At 50.3% G+C, this 19,422-nt stretch overlaps 2 protein-coding genes across 2 annotated transcripts; one reads left to right on the forward strand and one right to left on the reverse strand.

The window, feature by feature from the left end:
* Positions 1–555: 555 nt before the first annotated feature.
* LOC125534368 (programmed cell death protein 2-like) lies at positions 556–3,414 on the reverse strand. Its single transcript, XM_048697621.1, has 7 exons — positions 3,157–3,414; positions 2,832–2,915; positions 2,506–2,597; positions 2,074–2,393; positions 1,765–1,993; positions 1,449–1,653; positions 556–853 (listed from the first exon to the last, which is right to left on the reverse strand). The coding sequence occupies exons 1-7, from the start codon at positions 3,250–3,252 to the stop codon at positions 752–754; spliced, it is 1,128 nt and encodes a 375-aa protein (XP_048553578.1). The 5' UTR covers positions 3,253–3,414; the 3' UTR covers positions 556–751.
* Positions 3,415–12,023: 8,609 nt separating this feature from the next.
* Positions 12,024–19,349, forward strand: LOC125540128 (beta-D-xylosidase 4-like). The gene is made up of 7 exons (XM_048703716.1): positions 12,024–12,623; positions 14,986–15,279; positions 16,482–16,651; positions 16,764–16,861; positions 17,487–17,834; positions 17,930–18,346; positions 18,461–19,349. Exons 1-7 carry the CDS (start codon positions 12,198–12,200, stop codon positions 19,033–19,035), a joined length of 2,328 nt encoding a protein of 775 aa, XP_048559673.1. The 5' UTR covers positions 12,024–12,197; the 3' UTR covers positions 19,036–19,349.
* The last annotated feature ends 73 nt before the right edge of the window (positions 19,350–19,422 follow it).

The raw sequence follows: 19,422 nt of genomic DNA on the forward strand, positions 1-19,422 counted from the left end.
ATGGCTGCGGTTGCTGCGGTGTCCACCTGATCACAAAGCATTCTTACATGGACAATCCCAAGACGATGGGCTCTAACACCACACGCCCTGCTAATCCTGCTCCTCTCCTTTATGTTGACGTCTTGAGCCCGGCGCAATCGAGCCGGCTAGATTCCGAAGCATATCAACTCTTGGAGAGACTTAGAGGGATGCACTGTTTATACCATGCGCCAACATAGAGCAGAAACAAACAGGTGCATTCAAACAGTCTCACATACCCAAATTCCTTTCCCTTTCTATAGAAGCTCATTGTGCTCTAATTATACATGAAACCAATGGCAAGCAAATAAAATACTTACATGATTTAGAATTACAGGACAAACTCATCATATATAGAATTAAAGAGGAGGACAAAGGCCTGCTCAATGATATGATGGAAGCAAGAGGAGGACAATGACATGCCTTTTGCACCTGTGAACAAGTTGAAAGCGCTGGTGTTTCGCTTAATGTATAGCTCAATGGTATATGGTTGTTTCACAGTCTCCTGGATGTGCCACTTGTGTATTATTTTAAAAAAAAACTCAACATTTAGAATTTAACTTCCAATAATGTTCACATAATCATTCCATTCTGATAGTTACACCACGAGAAATTCAAGACGAATTATTATTAACAAGTTTGGTACTTCGGTGGAGTCCTACAAAACTGACTTGTCAAATTGACAGAGTACAAGAACAATGAAAACACACAAGATTACAGATAGCTTAACACATCACGCGTTACATGCTTCATCCTCCTGCATCATTATCTCCTCCTCCACTACTCCCCAGCAGCAATTGCCCTGTTTCCCACAACAAGACGAAGGACAGCAACTCTGCGAGCGGTAGGTTATTGTTAGGAATATGATATACTCAACAAAACACAGCAAGATAAGCTGACTACAAACAAATAAAGACAGCGCACAACTTTCATTTCTCAGCCTTCTTTTCTTTTGGGCGTGCCTGTGCTGCTTCCGTCCCAGCACCTTTCGTTGGTTGTTCAGTGATGGTTGCTTTGTAATACAAAGCGGGGGGAAACCCTATTTCCGCAATAATAAACGGGGAAAACTGCTAATAGGCAACTTCTCATTATGCATGTGGAGTTTAATTAGTCTACTATCCATTCCATTCATCTGGATCGTGCTAAATAAAAAACCACTCCGTAAGAGTTTGGTGTGGAGAGTGTATATTTTAGGCTGATGTATTTCCAGGAAATCTTTTACATGCCATGTATTTACTCTTATCTCTTCATTTTAGCAATGAAAAAGGAGCATCAATCTGGACATATTTATTATCCAAAAGCAGATGTACAATGGATATATTTATCAAGTTTTGAAGCGATATGACTGCTGCTAAGTATTGCACAAGCCTTGACAGATCCTTGAACTTCATCATTAGTTAATATCAATAAATTGAAAATTAAGATCAGACCTTGGAGCAAGTGTAGATAACAAGAGTCAGCCAAGTCCAGGCATTAGGTGCACAATTTGAGGAACCATCACCAGCTTGGTCGAGAAAATATGATAATGGGGACATCAGTTGAAGTTCATATTGACGTCGTGAACCACAAAGCTTACATGTGCCAACATCCTGTGAGTTAGTTGTAGGCAACAGTGGACTACCACCACATGAATACCTGCAGGTAATTAGACACCAAAAATCGAATCAGGTTCTGAAACTAAAATAGGTGTATACTTAGAGAAAAGCATGATATAACAAATAATAACAAGGACATGATGAGTTCTACCTAAAGCATTGTTGAGGATATGCATCCAACCGTTTCTTAAATTTTAAGAAAGTTCTGTCGGCCCCAGGAGCACTATCATATTCATACTTTTCTCCTTCCCATTTTTCTTCTTCATCATTACCCATGTCCATTACCTCTTCTGCCAAAAGTTTTTCATAGCTACTAGAACCTACACTGGTTTTCCCCCTCGACTGTTCCTTGTCGTAATAGATATAGAAACAAGGAAGAACTGCAGAAAGAAAATCTCATGAGACAAAAACACTCGGACTTTACACTTATGGTAAGGAGTTCTGCAGAGATTTCCCTCACCTGGTATACTCAGGTCATTTACTTTCTCCTTCACTACAGCGCATTTTCTAGGGACATTATTAGCACGCTTTGATTTACTTTTCTTCTTTGTGTTGGATGCCACCGTTGCAGCCTGCTCGAGTGCTGCAGCCAAGGCATCTAAATCAAAATCATCATCATTGGTGTTGGAACTCTTGTTTTCTTCTTCATTATTTTTCCCCACAGAACAGGAAGGAGTTGGCTCATTTGAGCAAACCTTTTCTTTACTTTGGACTGACCCGTCCCCATTATCATTTGATTGCATACCAGTATGGCACTTCTGAACCCTTAGGACCTTCCAACTTTAAGAAGCAAATAAAATTAGAAGTCAGACAAACTAACCTCAAATCAAACTGAAGATCAGAATAACATGTAATTGTACCAAACTACCAATGGTAAGTGACACATGCTTGCCTTTGGGTGTTAGGGCTGCATTTTGGCGCCGGGCAAACGAGCACATACAGTGTCCTCTCTTCAATGTTAAGCTTCGCAAGAGGAGCATAAACCTGAAGTTACTACACACATATAAGAAAAACATGGCAAAACTACTAGTGCTGAGATATAGGTGCTGGCTACCATCATAGAAACAAGCTAGTATGCGACAAGAATTTAGGGTGCTGTTAAGTCTGTAGGTCCAAAGATGATAAATTCACAGTACTCCATTCCCTTATATGGACGTCCATCAGAAGATGCTTCAGCTCTTAACATTCTTAGCTAATTCAGTAAAGTAAAAAACTCGCCTGAGCAACAAGGCAGAGCCTGGTTCCACACAATTTGCATTGGAGTGATTCAGCTTCAGTCCCCACATCCTCGGCTGGCCAATCCTACAGAAAAAGATTCAGAAAATTACTTAAACATGAGCTAGCAATAGCCTCCCCTTGGGAAAATCGTTCCACCTTTGGATAGTAGCAGAAGATAAAATTGGTACTAGAACACATTGGAGCATGTAGCATAACAGGAGAGCTTATTTCCAACTTCCCAAGAGAAGGGGCAGCATAGCTTCATCTCTGGTAACGAAATTGAAGAAGAGATGGAGAAGAAAACAACAAGTTAGCGATGGCATACAGGGACCCCGCCGATCTTGGTGGTGTAGTGGTCGGCCTTCTCCCGGTAGTCCTCCGCCCACGGCCCCGGCAGGCCCAGATGCACCTCCTCCGCCATACCTGCCGCCTATCTACTATCCCTCGAAAGATGCGAGCTTCGCGGAGCTAGCAGACGGCCGCGGGAGGCAAGGACCGCGGACTCGACGGCGGCCGGCGGCGGCTGGAGAGAGGCGTTAGGCGGCTACTGCGTGTGGTCTCTCCCTGGGGGAAAGCTATTCAGGCCTGGTTCTGCGAAAGGGCCTGGACCGCCATGGGCGGGGACGAGGCCCTGCAGTGTAAAGAAGGCCTCATGGCCCACCCTGACGGGCTGAATCAGGTAGTGCAGTGTAAACATTGTTCGCTTTCAAAATCCCGTTCACTGAAATTTTGCCAAATTCATGAATTCATAAAATATAATAATAATTTTCACCGAATTATTTTCGAATATCATTAAATAAATAAATTTTTAATTCACAAAGAATAAATCAAAAATCATTTCACTGAATAATTTTTAAATTCGCGAAGAATTTTCACAGAACAATTTTTGGAACAATTTGAATTTTTTCAAAAGCGAAAACCGTTTTAAATTTCGGTTTTTAAAATATTTTGACCACTTTTTCAACGTGAACACTTTTGAATTTCTGAAGATTTTTGGAAAACATGAAGAAAAAAAGCGTGAAAACATTTTTTGAAATCCCCATTATTATTGTAAATAGCGACATTTTAAAATTTTCTAACTTTTTTTAACATTGAGTGAAATTTATGAATATATAAACGAAATAAAAGAATAAAAAGAGAAACAAAAAAATAAATAAATAAAACAAAGAAAAAATAAAAAGAAGAGAAAATTTCGAAAAGGAAAACTTTGAACCTTCTAGAAGGTTTCCAAAACTGCTATTTCTTGTTCAATCACTTCGCGTGGCAAGGACTCCTAATGGGTCGGCCATGTACTTACGCACGTGAGCAGTCGCAGCACTAACGATTGCAAGACCTCCTCCCAGCGCCTTAAGCGCCAGGAAGGGTAACCAGTGCTCACAAGCCCCCCTCGTGAGCGTTCGATCGGGACCTCCGGTTTTCCCGGTTCTCTGATCGAGGTTGATTGGTCGCTGTTGGATCGGTCCACTGCTGATCGGTTGACCATTGACTTTTAGAAAATATTCACAAAGAACCATGAAAACAAAAAATGAAAAAATTTCATGAATTTGAAAGAAAAAATCATGACTTCAAAACAATGTTCATGAATTTTAGAAAGTTGTGAAATTTGGGAGATTTGTTTACAAATTTGAGTAAATTCACCTAGGTCGGATAAGAAGTTCATTTTTTTGGAAAAAAAGGTTCATGGAATTTGAGAAAAAAAATAAGTTCACAAATTTAAGAAAAATCCTGATTTTGGAAAAAAAAATCACGACTTGTAAAATTCCGCAATTTCAAAGAAATTCGCAAAAATGAAAAAAATGCTGGGGTAACCATACATTGATGGGCTATGCAAGTGGTGCTATACGAGGCCGTGAACAACTCTAAAAGTGGCCTAACGAGGCGTATGTTATTTTCGAACCGGATTTTCCTCCTTTTCCCATTACTTTTGACATAACCCTAAACCCTATGTCCGTGGACCACCAGGGCCGGCCCTGGGTAGGGGCAAGAAGGGCAACGCCCTAGGGCCCAGCCCAATGGGGGGCCCAGCCCTGTGCATATATGCTACACAACCGAACAAAATGGGCCTTAAAGCATGTAGCCCAATCAGCTAGGTTACGTTCTGCTAGAAAAAACTAGTAGGTTACGTGAATTCTGAAAGACACCGTCCCAGTTTTGATTCAATTGATCCATCTCGTAACACCAGCCACCGTCGTTTCTTCTTCCTGTCTCCTCGTTCCCCGTTCCGCTCCTACTCCCGAAGCATGCAGTATGCCTAGCAAATTAATGGATACTGCCGCTAAAGTTGATTTCTTTGATACACTTTCAGTTTGTCCATCTCACTCCCCTATGGATTTGCATATAAGTATTCTCATCTAGCGGACGGCCACAGGCAGAGCGCAACACTTCATAAGCTCATTCACTTTGCAAGTTGCAACAGGACAGTTTCTCGGGTCAAAAACCTACAAAGATCTTGTAATTGCATAGTCCTTTTCCGCTTGATCTTTGTACTGTTTTTCTTTGTTTTCTAGCGATTCCCAGACTGATCTTCTATTTATGTACATGTTGCTCATTTGAGGATATGTGGACCCTAGGAAGATCCGATATGCTTGGGATTGGATAGCTGGATTTCTTTTATTTTTTCACCGACAAATTCAGGTATTTCAACTCCTTTCTTATAAAACGTTGGCTAAAAACATGATTTTGAGAAAGAAGAAAGAAAGTGATAGCAGATAAGTTAGATCCGATATATATTTTTAGTAATAATAAAAAGGGAGTTCTTTAGGGCATAAAAATGTTATGCTTTGTATCTTCTTTTTTGGCGCCGATTGTGCTTTATATCAATGTAATTTATATTTTTCACTACATTAGACCCAATTTTTAAGTTCGCCCCGGGCCTCCGAAAAGTCAGGACCGGCCCTGTGGACCACTTAGATATGAGTAAAACAGAGACGCGAAAACTTTTTATCTATTCATCAAACACCATGAGAATACAAAGAACACAATAAGCTAAACAAACTACACCCATGTTCGTAGACCATATAGCGACGATTATAAGCACTGGAGAGGGGCGTGGACACCTGATAGCGTTAAGAAACCCATATGCTTGTTCGAGTATTTGAAAAGAAAAATGTTCGACGGCCGCGTCCGGCAAACTAACCGAACCCGATGCGTTCATGTTTCGGTTGATTTCTTGCTGAGAGGATACTTGGACTGATTGAGAGAGCATAACTAACGCACCACTCATAGTATATCGTAGTACCTGGCACGCAGATCGCTACAAGAAGTGGAGTTCGGATGCACAAATTTCCTTTAAAAACTGCGGGTGTGGGTGTGCTGTCCATGGCAAAGCTAGGGAACGGACCAACAACCGCCGCCACCACTACACCCTAGTCCCTAGATGACACGAGTGCAGCCACCACTGCGAACACAGAAACCATTAGCCGTTGTTAATCTCTGTCGTCGCCTTCTCCGGGTGGCCGGGAGCTGAAGCCTTCATTGACATGAGCTCCGGTGATGCTGCGTGACTGAATGCAGCCTCGGGGGGCATCTTTCTTTCATAAAATCATGGGCGTGCGGTGCCACCTCATATCTATCACACGACAGATGCAGGGGCGGCGACAAGTGCCTGATCTGTTGGAATGCGTACGTGTGAGTGTGTGACAGTCTGACGGAACATGTATGAATTGCTTTCCGTCCTTGTTTTCGAAGGTTTGCCAACGAATTGTTGGCTCTGCGTGTGTTTCTCGCTGGTCAGTTCGGCTCTTGCCTGCAATTGATCCCTTCCCGTCCCATGGCAAACGATGTTTTATGGACCGAGGGATCGACGTGTACTCCGTTTCTGTGGGAGACTGCCGACCTGAATGGAACAGTTGGTCTGATTCTGAAGAGGATGCGCGTTCCTTAGACATACACAGGGGAAATATCCCGATCATAATTTGATCAAGGGTGGTAAGCGTGCACGAGTGAGTGCGGCGCTTTAGTGCTGGGGCAATCTTTCTTGGCCGCCGCAGGGCCAGCTCAACCCAACCCTATGTGCGCGGTCCTAGTCCCCGCTGCACGGAGTCATACATAGTACATGCAACAAACATACGGCCTTGTCCTGGCATGGCTCGCGGCACGCTATGCAACGTACGAACGGCGCGGACAATGCCAAGGCACGCGCCCGTGACCGGCCGGCCGCGGCGACGCATTGGCCGTCCCCGTACCCGCACGCCGCACGTACATACATAATCCTACGGTCCTACCACTACCTAGGACGCGATGGAGCGAGTCACGGGATCTCGACGAGCAACCGCGCGCGCTCAGTTCCGGCTTGCTTCCAGGACGACGCCGTGGGGCATGTGGGCATGCGCCGGCTTGGCCGCTTGCCGGGCAGCCCTGATCGTGCATGCATGGATGCACAATTGCACATGCACTCCTCTGCTTTTCTGCTGGCAGCGGTGGTGGTTCCGAGAAATGGCGGTGCCTAGCTAGAACTGGAACCGCGTGTTCTGGGCGTGTCCCTCCCGTCCATCCTGCCGTCCTGGTAGTATCACGTGCGTGCACCCATTGCTGGGCGGGCGCGCGCGCTCTCTTGTCGCGGTGCATCTTTTCTGTATCGGCAGCGTGCCGGCACGATCGGGTCGGGATCCGGATCACCAGATCCAGCGCAATTCAAAACGTTTGTATCGACGCGTCCACACCACTTTTTGCCGTCCAACAAGGTGCCCCGTATGTTCATGGACGCGTTTGTACGATTGAATTCTCACAATTTGGATGCGGGTGTTCACGGATCTCCGTCACATAGGGCTACGACAACTCCGGCCCATTGTCACCGCCCTCTATCCCGATCTCACCATTTTCACCGCATGAACCCATTTAGACGGTCGTCGTAGCTAGAGGAGGAGGATTCAGAGGTGGTGGCCACTCGTAAGATCAACTCGTCAACCCACAACCGTGCCACCGAGTCCAAAGGACCAGGGAGTAAGCAGCTTATCTGGTCGCGGACGTCGGGCGTGGATCACTGCAGCTTATCCGGTCGTGGAAGTCGGGCGTGGATCAACTGGGGTACCCGCTCTCTGTTTACTCATATGTCTCAACAGGGCGCAACGCCGACTGATCACGGGCAGATCGCTAGACATCATCCACGACAGAGGTGGCTTCGAGGACGGATAAGTTGATGACTCCTGGTCAAACTGTACGCGGAGCAACCGAGCATGTACACCTAACATCTGGACTCGTCCACCTAGCAACCAGACTAGTATATCAAGCAGACGGGCCTTGATTTGAACGGTCGGTCGATCGGTCAACCCATGGAATAATGGTAGGGAAGAAAGTTTCAATTTGAGGAAGGACAAATTGTTGTGTGATACTTGGTTCACCACTGTTGTTGATCCTTTTCAAGGCATGGAGCAAAAGGGCTCAACCTTTTGCCTCAAATGTTCACGCTTGGTTCCATGAGCTCAAGAACTTCGATCCCTACCGAATGAAAGCAATTCAAGATCATACGCCAGAGTCGCTCACCCCTCAATGGTAAACCACCCAATAATCTGTCAAAAAGTATTGCAACCATCTCAATTGTCGGTACTAAAAACGGCGGATCTCGGGTAGGAGGTCCCGAGCTGTTTACCCAGGTTTGGGCCCTCTCGAAGAGATAAAACCCCCACGTCCTGCTTTTGGTTGTATTGATGATGGTGTATCGAGTACAAGCTTGATCTACCTCGAGATTCTATGTTATGTTCTAACTGTAAGGTGTGTAATGAATCAATCTGTCTCTACAGACTAGACCCCTCAGCTTATATAGGGCGCTGAGGGTATCTAGGGTTACACATGGTCGGTTGCCAGTTGTGGAAGCAGACGCCAACAGCCAAAGCAATCCTTGGGGTACACGCCAAGTCTTCGGCAGAGCCCATCTTCACTACGCCAAGATTCAAGGCTTCTGGTGTCCTTCCTTATGAGATCGGTGGGCCATAAGCTCGGCCCGGGGACTGTGGGCCAACTAGGTTGGTACCCCCTAGTCTAGGACACTGTCTGTAGCCCCTGAACTGGTTTTCGAAGCCGGAGTCCACAAATTTCCTCGGTCATCATGTCTTCGGCTTGACATGCAAGTTCTTTCCCCGGTGTTCAATTTACACAATTCTGTTGTCTTCTGTTGTCCTCTAGCTAGCATATGCTCCAAAAAACGATGGCCCCAGGAGGAGAAAACGACATTGCGTGCTGCCATCGTCTGATCCAGGAGACACAGATCTAGGGTTTCCCCTGGAGCATCGTGGGTGGGGAGACGAGAGTTGCAACAATGATGCCTCCAACAAGGAAACGACGCAATGCGCTACCATCGATGGCAAAGTCCAAAGTCGGCGCGGTTTTCATCGGCGGCCACGCCTTTCCGAACCCACAACTGGCTTTAGATCCGCAAACCCCGAAGGACTGTGAATTTCCCGCATCAAGTGTCTTCGACGCCGGAGAAAGTTCCGACCGCCACGTGCCTCCAACGATGAACTCGGGTACATGATCCCTTGATCCGCGCCCCCCAGGCACCACCACATAAGCCACCTCCTAGCTCGTCATTCCCGATGGAGGGGACGCTCCCGACGCCGTGTCTGGAGCCGCTGCTTCGGGGCCTTGCATTGTAGATCTCCGTCGAGTCCGTCGTCTCCACATTGTCACCGGAGTGACGCCACGGGGCCTGGAGGAGTAGCCGTTGTAGGAAGATCTCGTGCCGCGGTGCACCGCCCCTCCAGGCAGTAGTGCCATGACTGTGGGACGCGAGATCCCTGCTGTCCTCTTCGCCGGCGGCGCACAGGCTTTCCTGGTGGCTACCTCTTGGGACGGTGAGGGGAGAGGGGAGAGAAGGGGGGTGACGGTGGGGGCTAAGGTTAGTGCCCTCGGTCGCCTTGGAGGAGGCGACACGAGGGACACAACTAGTTCCTTAGTGGACACGGCCACGGGACGCGAGGGACAGGAGGGGGTGGACGGACAATCTGTCCGATCTACGACACGGCGTTGGAGATATCTTATATTTGCATATTTTTCCTATATGGACATTCGCTACATGCATGGCAGGGTCACACGCTCGTACCTTTTCAAAAGATGCACAAAGTTCTTGAGTCCTTGAAAAGCCACTTTCCGTGGACATTTTTTTCTGTTTCTCCCCTGGGCCGGTTGTAAACGAATTAACGAAAGAGGCTACCAGTGCATGAAAAGCATGCATGAATTTCCAGCATACTTTCCGTTGACATTTTCCCCGACAACCCCAACGATCCCATCAGCCCCGCCGCACCTGCAAGGCTGCACACTGACGACGCCTTTGGATCAACCTCGGCATGTCGGCGTCGTACCCACGCAATCTTCCCAACCCGCAGGCCGCAGCTCCGTTACGCATTCCCGCTATTGGAAAGCCACTACTCGAGCACACCCTCCGTGCTCCCGACGCAAGAGATCGGCGTCCAAACCGAGCGTGCAGTGCAGGTAAAACCAACCAGAAGAGTAGTTTTCCTTCCTTCCCTAAAGTGAAAGGCCACCAAACGTACGTAGCACCACCGTACCGGCATCGCATATTGACCGGCGACGGCGAGATCGACGACGACGGGACCGATCGAGTTGCCGGGGAAAGCAAGGCAGGCATCGCCCCCTGGTTCGGCATTCCTCCGTAGGGAAACCACCGCCCGCTGCACGTAATTTCGCCCGGCGTCGTGGACGAAATGAAATCTCTTTGATGAGCATGCGGGTTCATGGTTGGTTGGCTGGTTGGTCGCCGGGTAACCTCAGCGTGCGGGACCGTTTGCCCGGAGCTAATCCCGAGAGTTAATTAGCACATGTGATTCCGACGTGTGTTGCTGTCGAGGTATATGAACACGTATCAATCACGAGATATGCCGATGGATAAAGAACGGGATTTGGCTCGATGAGGACATGTACGTACGCCAGAGGTTCAGAAGAAACACATGCGTGTACATGCTAATCCCAAGACTTAGCACACGTTCTGAAGCTCGGTCTGCATTTGTTTCTTGTGAATTTTGGAGAAACGAGTGCTGTGTGTTGGTGGCGGCGATTCGCGTGATCTCAAGGATAACACGATCTAAATCTCGTGGACGGACGCCAAAGAGAAAAGCATCATTGATTGAAGCGCGTGTATATCCGTTTGATTTTGTATGAACACGTACGTACGGCCTGCGGGTGGCCGACGAAGACGAAAACGGTATGCGTAACCACCGATGGTCCAGGTGATGAGGCGCCCATCACGCGTGAGGCGACCCGAGCATTGGAACGTAGTTGGCCCCCAGAGACCAGACCCCCCACCTAACGCAACACAATCGATCCGCGGCTGCCTGCCTGACTGACTGCCTCTCATTGCATGTGTGATGGTCTGAAACTCTCTCATCGGATTAGGGCCATGATATGATTCATCGGCTCGGATCAGATCAGATCCGTCGAACCCAGCTGAGGTGGTGACCCAACCACCGGACGTTCGTAGGGTACGCACAATGCTCATTCATTCCTCATCATACATCTTGGTGCCGATCGGTCATCGATTATTCGTTGTTTCGCCTCCATCACAGGCGGGCAACCACCGTCCACCGCACTGTTTCGCCCGAGGCCGATCAATCGAATCTCCGTCCCCAACCCGTGCCGTCACACTATCCCATTTTAGTTCTTGATTGAAGTATACCTTGCTTTCACAGTGGTAATTACCAACCCCGGCTGGAAGTAATAAACCAGATCGCATCTGCCTACGTTCACGGCAAAAGCAGCTTTCCAACCCCTGCTTTCTTTCGTTAACCACCGGCACCCATCAACCGCCATCCACCACGTTGAGATTCTCAAAGTGCCACCTTTACGCCCTGCCGCTTTACCACGAGCCGCATTGTCAAGTCCAAAGCGTCCCTCCCTTCAAAAAAAAAAAGTCCAAAGCGTCCCACGGCCACATCTGAATCAGCGCACCGCCGTTCAAACTCGCTCTAGAAACCAAAAAATTCAAGTCACAGGTCAGAAAACGCGCGGACTTTGCTCGGTTGACATCACACGCGAGGACACGTACATGTTTCTTGTCACGAAGAAACGGCACCGACTTCTGGACTTCTGGTTGTTGTTGCAACGTAGGCAGAGGGGGAAGAAGTTTGTGAGGCGCGTGAAACGAATGCATGGACGGATGGCTCCAAGAATGGCATCGCTCACGGGCTGGGTATAGTACAAACCACAAATTGCGAGAAGAGTGGAGGCGGGACGGGGAAAACAAAGCCTCGCCCGCCACCGCCGTCCCCCTCACGGGCCGCTCCAGCTCACGCCCACGCCCACGCCCACGCCACGCTCTCGGCTCGCAACCACCAGACCACTCTATATATCGCCAGTGCCAGTGCCAGTGCCAGTACGAGTACTCCGCAGACGAGAGCCAGAGGCGAGCTAGCAGCAATGGCCACGGCGGCGCGCCCTCCGTTCCTGGCCGTGGTGCTGCTGGTGGCGACGGTGATGCTGAGCTGGGGCGGCAATGTGGAGGTGGCGGAGGCACAGACGCCGGTGTTCGCGTGCGACGCGTCGAACGCGACGCTGGCGTCCTACGGGTTCTGCAACCGGAAGGCGTCGGCGTCGGCGCGCGCCAAGGACCTGGTGTCGCGGCTGACGCTGGCGGAGAAGGTGGGGTTCCTGGTGAACAAGCAGCCGGCGCTGGGGCGGCTGGGCATCCCGGCGTACGAGTGGTGGTCCGAGGCGCTGCACGGGGTGTCCTACGTGGGGCCCGGCACCCGGTTCTCGCCGCTGGTGCCCGGCGCCACCAGCTTCCCGCAGCCCATCCTCACCGCCGCCTCCTTCAACGCCTCCCTCTTCCGCGCCATCGGCGAGGTCAGTCTTTCAGTCACCGACCTCGCGCCCCCTGTTTCGTTTCGTTTAGTTTCGGTTCGATCACCGTTACTTGCACCGGCGGCGAAAAGGAAGCATGCGAATCTGTCCTTCGCCGCCGCCGTCCGCATTGCGGTTGCTTGCCCCGGCGAGCTTTGTGGACTGTGAGTGCGGGTTGGTGGTGGTGGATTGGGGTTGGGGAGCGGAGATTCGATGGGTGCAAGTGTGGATCAGGCGTCAGGGAATGCTGTGCCTTGCTTTTGCGTCTTTCCGTTAGCCCGTGCGATGCCGTTTGGTACTGCATTGGATACGGGCTCTGGATTACATTATTCCGTCCGGCCGGCCGGCCGCACGGCGCCTTTCCGCCCGCCCGCCGGCGACTTTAGCTGCCATTGGCGACGGACGGACGCGCGGCGTGCATTTAACGCTGCTGCAGCAGCTGCTAATAACCTAGCGTGCTGCGAAAAGCAGCGCCGGCGCCGCAGCATGCGATGCGTTTTTGCTCAGTCTAAATCTAAAGCTAGCGTACAGCCGTAGTTCTCGTAGGACTACATGGGACCGTAGAGAGGGAGGAGTATGTATGCGTCTTGGCTTCTTCCTTGCCATGCCATGGATACATGCTGGTACTAGTACATCAGCACGTACATTTTGTGTTGTAGTCCAAATCAATGGCGACATGCATGTGGAGAAGAGATGATTGATACGATAGCCACTCACTCGCAGCAGCGGTATTTTACACGGCACGCACCAGCTATTCTGCACTCCTCTGCTATGCTCTGCTCCGGCGAGTAACAACGCGATGCAGATCCAGGAGCGCGCAGTCTATAATCAGTACCGCACGACGTTGGCACGTTGCGCTAGCAGTCTAACACTAGCAGCAGTGATTAAAATTAACACCGGTAGGGTAACTCCGACGTGTTAAAAATGGCAACGCAGCGACGTCCTGCCGCCGCGCCGCGAATTACGACGTGATAAGTGTCACGGGAATTTGTACGCAGCAGCGAGCAAGTTGGTCCTGGAGCGGCAGCGAGCACCAGACTGCCGGCCCCACCACCGGAATTTATCATTCCGGTGCTGTGCCCATGTGAAATCTTCTCTCTCAAATGAACATTCACACTTTATAAAAAAAAAATGAACATTCACACTTCGTACTGGACCAGTAATAATAATACGCGCTCAAGGAATCATAATTAGGCCAGTGTAGTGTCACGGAGGACAGTGCTCCTCCATGACCCTCCATGTGTGCGCACAGTGCGAGGACATGGAGGATTGGGGCCTTGCTGTCTCGTCTTTCCGTCCGTGGATTTGCACTGATTGGACGCTAGCGGTGAGCACGTAGTCCATGGCGGCCTGTCAGCAAGGAAAATGCCTTTCTCTTGAGATTTTTCTCCGTTCCTGGTTGAGGCGTCGCTGTCCGGGTGGGGATTAGTAATTCAGGAACGAGTGCCCCAATCATAATATCTGGTAGCAGTACCGGGGGTATCAATTTGAGGGCCCATATGATCCAGCTTTTTAATCGCCAAGTGCAAATTGCCGTAGACTCCACCACCGTCACCAGCTAGCCCTTGTCCTCGTCGAGTTTGGGAAAAGTGTCTTTCCAGCAAGCTTGTAGCAGATGCCGTTCCTGTGCATTTCGATGCCTGGCTTTGATTCCGTCTTGGTTAAAAATTTGATGCCCTGTTTGGTTCCAAATAAGTCACCAACTTATAAGTCGAAAAGTGTAAAAAGTAACTTATTTTGTCAAACGGACCCAACTTATAAGTCATCCTAACTTATGTCATCCTAACTTATAAGTTATAAGTTGCTCTACCCCAACTTATAACTTATAAGTCATCCCCTTTTGCATGGGTCCCATCACCTTTACATAAAAAACAAGGTGAAAAGATGCGCTCAGATGACTTATAAGTCAGATGGCAACCAAACAGACGTGACTTATAAGTCACTGGTTTTAAGTCACCTGACTTATTGGAACCAAACAGGGCCTTAAACTAGTCGGTCTATTTTGTTTCTTTTTTTTGTTGAGAGGAGTCTATTTTGTTTCCTTGGAGTTGGAGAGGTAGGGGAGGCTGGCTGGGATCCAGGCCCAGCAGCCTGCCTGCCTACCCACCAAATTAGGGTTCTCATAAGTCGCAAGAAACCAGCAGGCAGCGTCCACTCCAGCCCAGTGACTGCTGTCCGTCCGACATCACTCTTTTTTCCTCCATTCGGTTGCACCTACCATGCTACCATATCATCATCCACTGCTTCCCAGGACCAACGCCCAGCTACTAGTAGCACTTCAGTGCACCGTTCATGGGTCGTCGACATTGTCCGAATTAATTCTCATGGTTTTTCTCGTGTGTACAATCTGGACTGGCGCGTGCAGGTGGTGTCGACGGAGGCGCGGGCGATGCACAACGTGGGGCTGGCGGGGCTCACCTTCTGGAGCCCCAACATCAACATCTTCCGGGACCCGCGGTGGGGCCGCGGCCAGGAGACGCCCGGCGAGGACCCGCTGCTCGCCAGCAAGTACGCCGTGGGCTACGTCACGGGCCTCCAGGACGCCGGCGCGGCGGGCGTCGTCGACGGCGCGCTCAAGGTCGCCGCCTGCTGCAAGCACTACACCGCCTACGACGTCGACAACTGGAAGGGCGTCGAGCGCTACACCTTCGACGCCAAGGTACTCCCACCACCATGATCAGCTCACTAGTAATAATCTCGCTCGCTTCACTTCAGCGTAGTAGTACTATGTAGCCAGGGATCAGCTGATTTCGGGCTACGTTGCCTGGCTGGCTTCCATTATTGGGTTAATGGACGGCTCTGCGTCTCTGACATGCTCGTAGATGATGCACTACGTGCGAGTAAATGATGTACCCAGTACACTACTGACAAAAGCGCGTCGGCAAGGCCTGCTTCACTTTCTCCAATTTAATCGATCTATCACCATTTTTTTTAAAAGTAAGTAGATGGCTAGATAGGCCAAATCAGTGTGTGCGTGCGTGCTAAATTGGATCCGTTTCTTGGGATGCCCAAGTGCACCGACCGGCAACAGCATCGCTAATTTCTCTTACGGAGCAGTAGCACTTGGCTCCGTGGAAGTACAATTATGCTTCCTGGGCAGGCAGCAAACGCGGTGGTTTCTACTACTAGTGGTAACAGTTTGCACCCTGATCCACTCCACTGCAAACTTAAATTAGACAGCGCGCTCAGTTACGTAATATGGAGCAGTAGTTGCGTAATCATGGAGCGATTAAGCAATGATTAGGGAATGTCTGGACACGTGTAGGTGGATGAAGGAAAGCAAGTTGCGAGTTGTTAACACCTCAGATCCTGGTGGTTGCAGCTCCACTGAAGAATGGCAGATCCGGGCAGACAAATACCCATCGCCCAACACCCATAAAACAAGACAATGCTGCATTTGCACCTCCTCTGGCAGCGTCTGGGAGCCCTTGTCCCAGAATCTAATCCAGTTTCCTATGCATCAAGGGTACGGTAGTGCGTGTTCTATAATTCTGAAAGGACAGAAACATGAGGAGAGTCATTTGTTTTTTCTGTGTATTTTAGTAGAATGTGAACACTAAGCAGATAAGTTATATAATGGCGCGCGCCTAATCATGGGTGTCGTATTAGGTAGATACCGTGCATGTGAGCCTGCTGCAATCAGTGCTCAAAAGTATTCCTTCAAAGTATAGTCACTCACTACTCACTGTATGTGCCACTCCACTCCAGTATGTTGTGAGATAAGCAACATGCCAAGCTTTCTGAAAAAGTGAAGATCCACACTACTGTGCTGTAAACTAGCAAGGAGAAAGAAAAACAGAAAGTAATGGCACAAAATTGCAATCCTGTAACAGTTTTCCATTGTGTATTTGTGAAATTCAGGTGTCGCAGCAGGACCTGGACGACACGTTCCAGCCGCCGTTCAAGAGCTGCGTGCTGGACGGCAATGTGGCCAGCGTCATGTGCTCCTACAACAAGGTGAACGGGAAGCCCACCTGCGCCGACAAGGACCTCCTCTCCGGAGTCATCAGAGGCGACTGGAAGCTCAACGGGTACCTCGTCTTGCCCAACTCATGTTGCAAAATGGAGCACTGCTACTTAGTTTCAGAGACGATGTACATTCAGAGTTTCTGATGATATGTCCATGTTTGGTTCTGGATGCAGATACATCGTGTCCGACTGCGACTCCGTCGACGTGCTCTACACCCAGCAGCACTACACCAAGACGCCCGAGGAGGCCGCCGCCATCACCATCAAATCAGGTCCGTCCATTCGTCACAATACACATCATCCAACTATACATATCCAGTGCAGATGTAGTACAGACAATGCAGATGTTTGGATGATGATCTATTACTGTTAGTGCGACCCCTAGCAGCAGTTAGGCAATCAGTACGAGTCGAGATTAGCGGTAGCCATCGAGTTGTTAGGGCGTCCGGTCCGGTGTAATTGATGGGCTCTTGGCAACAACTTTTTAAAGCTTAAGGGACCTCCACAACTTGCATCCTGACCGACCTCAAGAAATTATCCCCGGTTGTGTCGGTGTGCCCACGCAATTATACATGCTACTGTTCTTGCAGATCCAGCTTGCAATTAAATCATCCATGGTCCCTAAACATAAGTGCAATCCAGACATGTTCAAGTGTGTACTATGTAGTACTAGTAGCTTTTATTGTTTCTCTGTTTCATGCCTGTCATTTTGCTTCAATTTTCCAAACAACATATAGATGAAGCAGAAACAGAAAGAAAATAGAAATTCTTCTACCTGAGGACGAGACATGTCAAATAATTTGAACATTTCCTCGTGAAACTTCAAAAGTTTTGTGTTGAGCAAATTCGGAATTCTGAAATTTTTGATATCTGACATTGCCTAATTGGGTGCGGCAGGGCTGGACCTCAACTGCGGCAACTTCCTGGCGGAGCACACGGTGGCGGCGGTGCAGGCCGGCGAGCTGTCGGAGGAGGACGTCGACCGGGCCATCACCAACAACTTCATCATGCTCATGCGCCTGGGCTTCTTCGACGGCGACCCCAGGGAGCTTGCCTTCGGCAGCCTCGGCCCCAAGGACGTGTGCACGTCTTCCAACCGGGAGCTGGCGCGCGAGACCGCGCGCCAGGGCATCGTGCTGCTCAAGAACAACGGCGCGCTGCCGCTCTCGGCCAAGTCCATCAAGTCCATGGCCGTCATTGGGCCCAACGCCAATGCCAGCTTCACCATGATCGGCAACTACGAAGGTATCAATCAAATTTCTCACTGCTGTTCACAACTTGATACTATGATCAGCTTCACCAGGTGGACTAAAGTGTTTGTGTACTGACAATGCCACCAGGCACGCCGTGCAAGTACACGACGCCGCTCCAGGGCCTGGGCGCCAGCGTCAACACCGTGTACCAGCCGGGGTGCACCAACGTCGGCTGCAGCGGGAACAGCCTCCAGCTCAGCACCGCCGTGGCGGCCGCGGCCAGTGCCGACGTGACCGTGCTCGTCGTCGGCGCCGACCAGTCCATTGAGCGCGAGAGCCTGGACAGGACGAGCCTCCTCTTGCCGGGCCAGCAGACGCAGCTCGTGTCGGCCGTCGCCAACGCCTCCAGGGGCCCTGTCATCCTCGTCGTCATGTCCGGCGGGCCGTTCGACATCTCGTTCGCCAAGGCCAGCGACAAGATCTCCGCCATTCTTTGGGTCGGCTACCCCGGCGAAGCCGGCGGCGCCGCCATTGCCGACATCCTGTTCGGCAGCCACAACCCAAGTAAGTGCCGTTCCGTCTCTGCATCATTTTCTCTCAGGTGCTCGTCAGTGGTCACCACATTATGCCGAGCATTCTCTGACGACCGAGCACTCTGTTTTGGTCATGGACGCGCAGGTGGGAGGCTGCCGGTGACGTGGTACCCGGCGTCGTACGCCGACACGGTCAAGATGACGGACATGCGGATGCGGCCGGACACGTCGACGGGCTACCCGGGCCGGACGTACCGGTTCTACACGGGAGACACGGTGTTCGCCTTCGGTGACGGGCTGAGCTACACGAAGATGTCCCACAGCCTCGTGGCCGCGCCGCCGTCGTACGTGTCCATGCAGCTGGCCGAGGACCACCCGTGCCGCGCCGAGGAGTGCGCGTCGGTGGAGGCCGCGGGCGACCACTGCGAGGACCTGGCCTTCGACGTGAAGCTCCGGGTGCAGAACGCCGGCGAGGTGGCCGGCGCGCACTCGGTGCTGCTGTTCTCGTCGCCGCCGTCGGCGCACAACGCGCCGGCGAAGCACCTGCTCGGGTTCGAGAAGGTGTCGCTGGCGCCCGGGGAGGCCGGCACGGTGGCGTTCAGAGTGGACGTGTGCAGGGACCTGAGCGTGGCGGACGAGCTGGGTGGCCGCAAGGTGGCGCTCGGCGGCCACACGCTGCACGTCGGCGACCTCAAGCACACCGTGGAGCTACGGGTCTGATGGCCGAGGGTGATCAAAGAAAATTCCACGTAGGGAGGATCGGTTTCATTTGATAGGGGAAAAAATGATGGATTTGGATGGACCGACGGGGGGAATGGGCCGTAGGAATTGATTTAAGGGAGGTGAAATAACCAATGGGCCTCTTGTTGATACAAGAAAGAATTGGATCCACGGGGGGCTTTGGGAGTTGTTTTGTTGCGGTTGTTAAATTCGATTTGATTCGTTTGGAATTGGAGGGACGATTTGCAACTGTAATCTTTGATGGCGTCTCTCAACTGTAATTTATTGGAAGGGGAAATACCTCATTTCATCCACTCAATTCCGTTCGATTCACTTTACAAAAAAAAAACAATTCAACTCACATTTGTTTCATGTGCTAATCTCGGT

This window comes from Triticum urartu, chromosome 2, assembly GCF_003073215.2.
Source record: "Triticum urartu cultivar G1812 chromosome 2, Tu2.1, whole genome shotgun sequence".
Classification (NCBI taxonomy): Eukaryota; Viridiplantae; Streptophyta; class Magnoliopsida; order Poales; family Poaceae; genus Triticum; species Triticum urartu.

What these genes read in the sequence shown, in the direction of transcription:
- LOC125534368 (XM_048697621.1), bottom strand. Translation starts at nt 3,252, where the DNA reads ATGGCGGAGGAGGTGCATCTGGGCCTGCCGGGGCCGTGGGCGGAGGAC. An exon ending in TGCAGCCCTAACACCCAAAG is followed by an intron (nt 2,394 to 2,505) that starts GCAAGCATGTGT and finishes TGCTTCTTAAAG; the next exon opens with TTGGAAGGTCCTAAGGGTTC. An exon ending in AAATGACCTGAGTATACCAG is followed by an intron (nt 1,994 to 2,073) that starts GTGAGGGAAATC and finishes TTCTTTCTGCAG; the next exon opens with TTCTTCCTTGTTTCTATATC.
- LOC125540128 (XM_048703716.1), top strand. Translation starts at nt 12,198, where the DNA reads ATGGCCACGGCGGCGCGCCCTCCGTTCCTGGCCGTGGTGCTGCTGGTG. An exon ending in TCTTCCGCGCCATCGGCGAG is followed by an intron (nt 12,624 to 14,985) that starts GTCAGTCTTTCA and finishes TGGCGCGTGCAG; the next exon opens with GTGGTGTCGACGGAGGCGCG. An exon ending in CGCCATCACCATCAAATCAG is followed by an intron (nt 16,862 to 17,486) that starts GTCCGTCCATTC and finishes TGGGTGCGGCAG; the next exon opens with GGCTGGACCTCAACTGCGGC.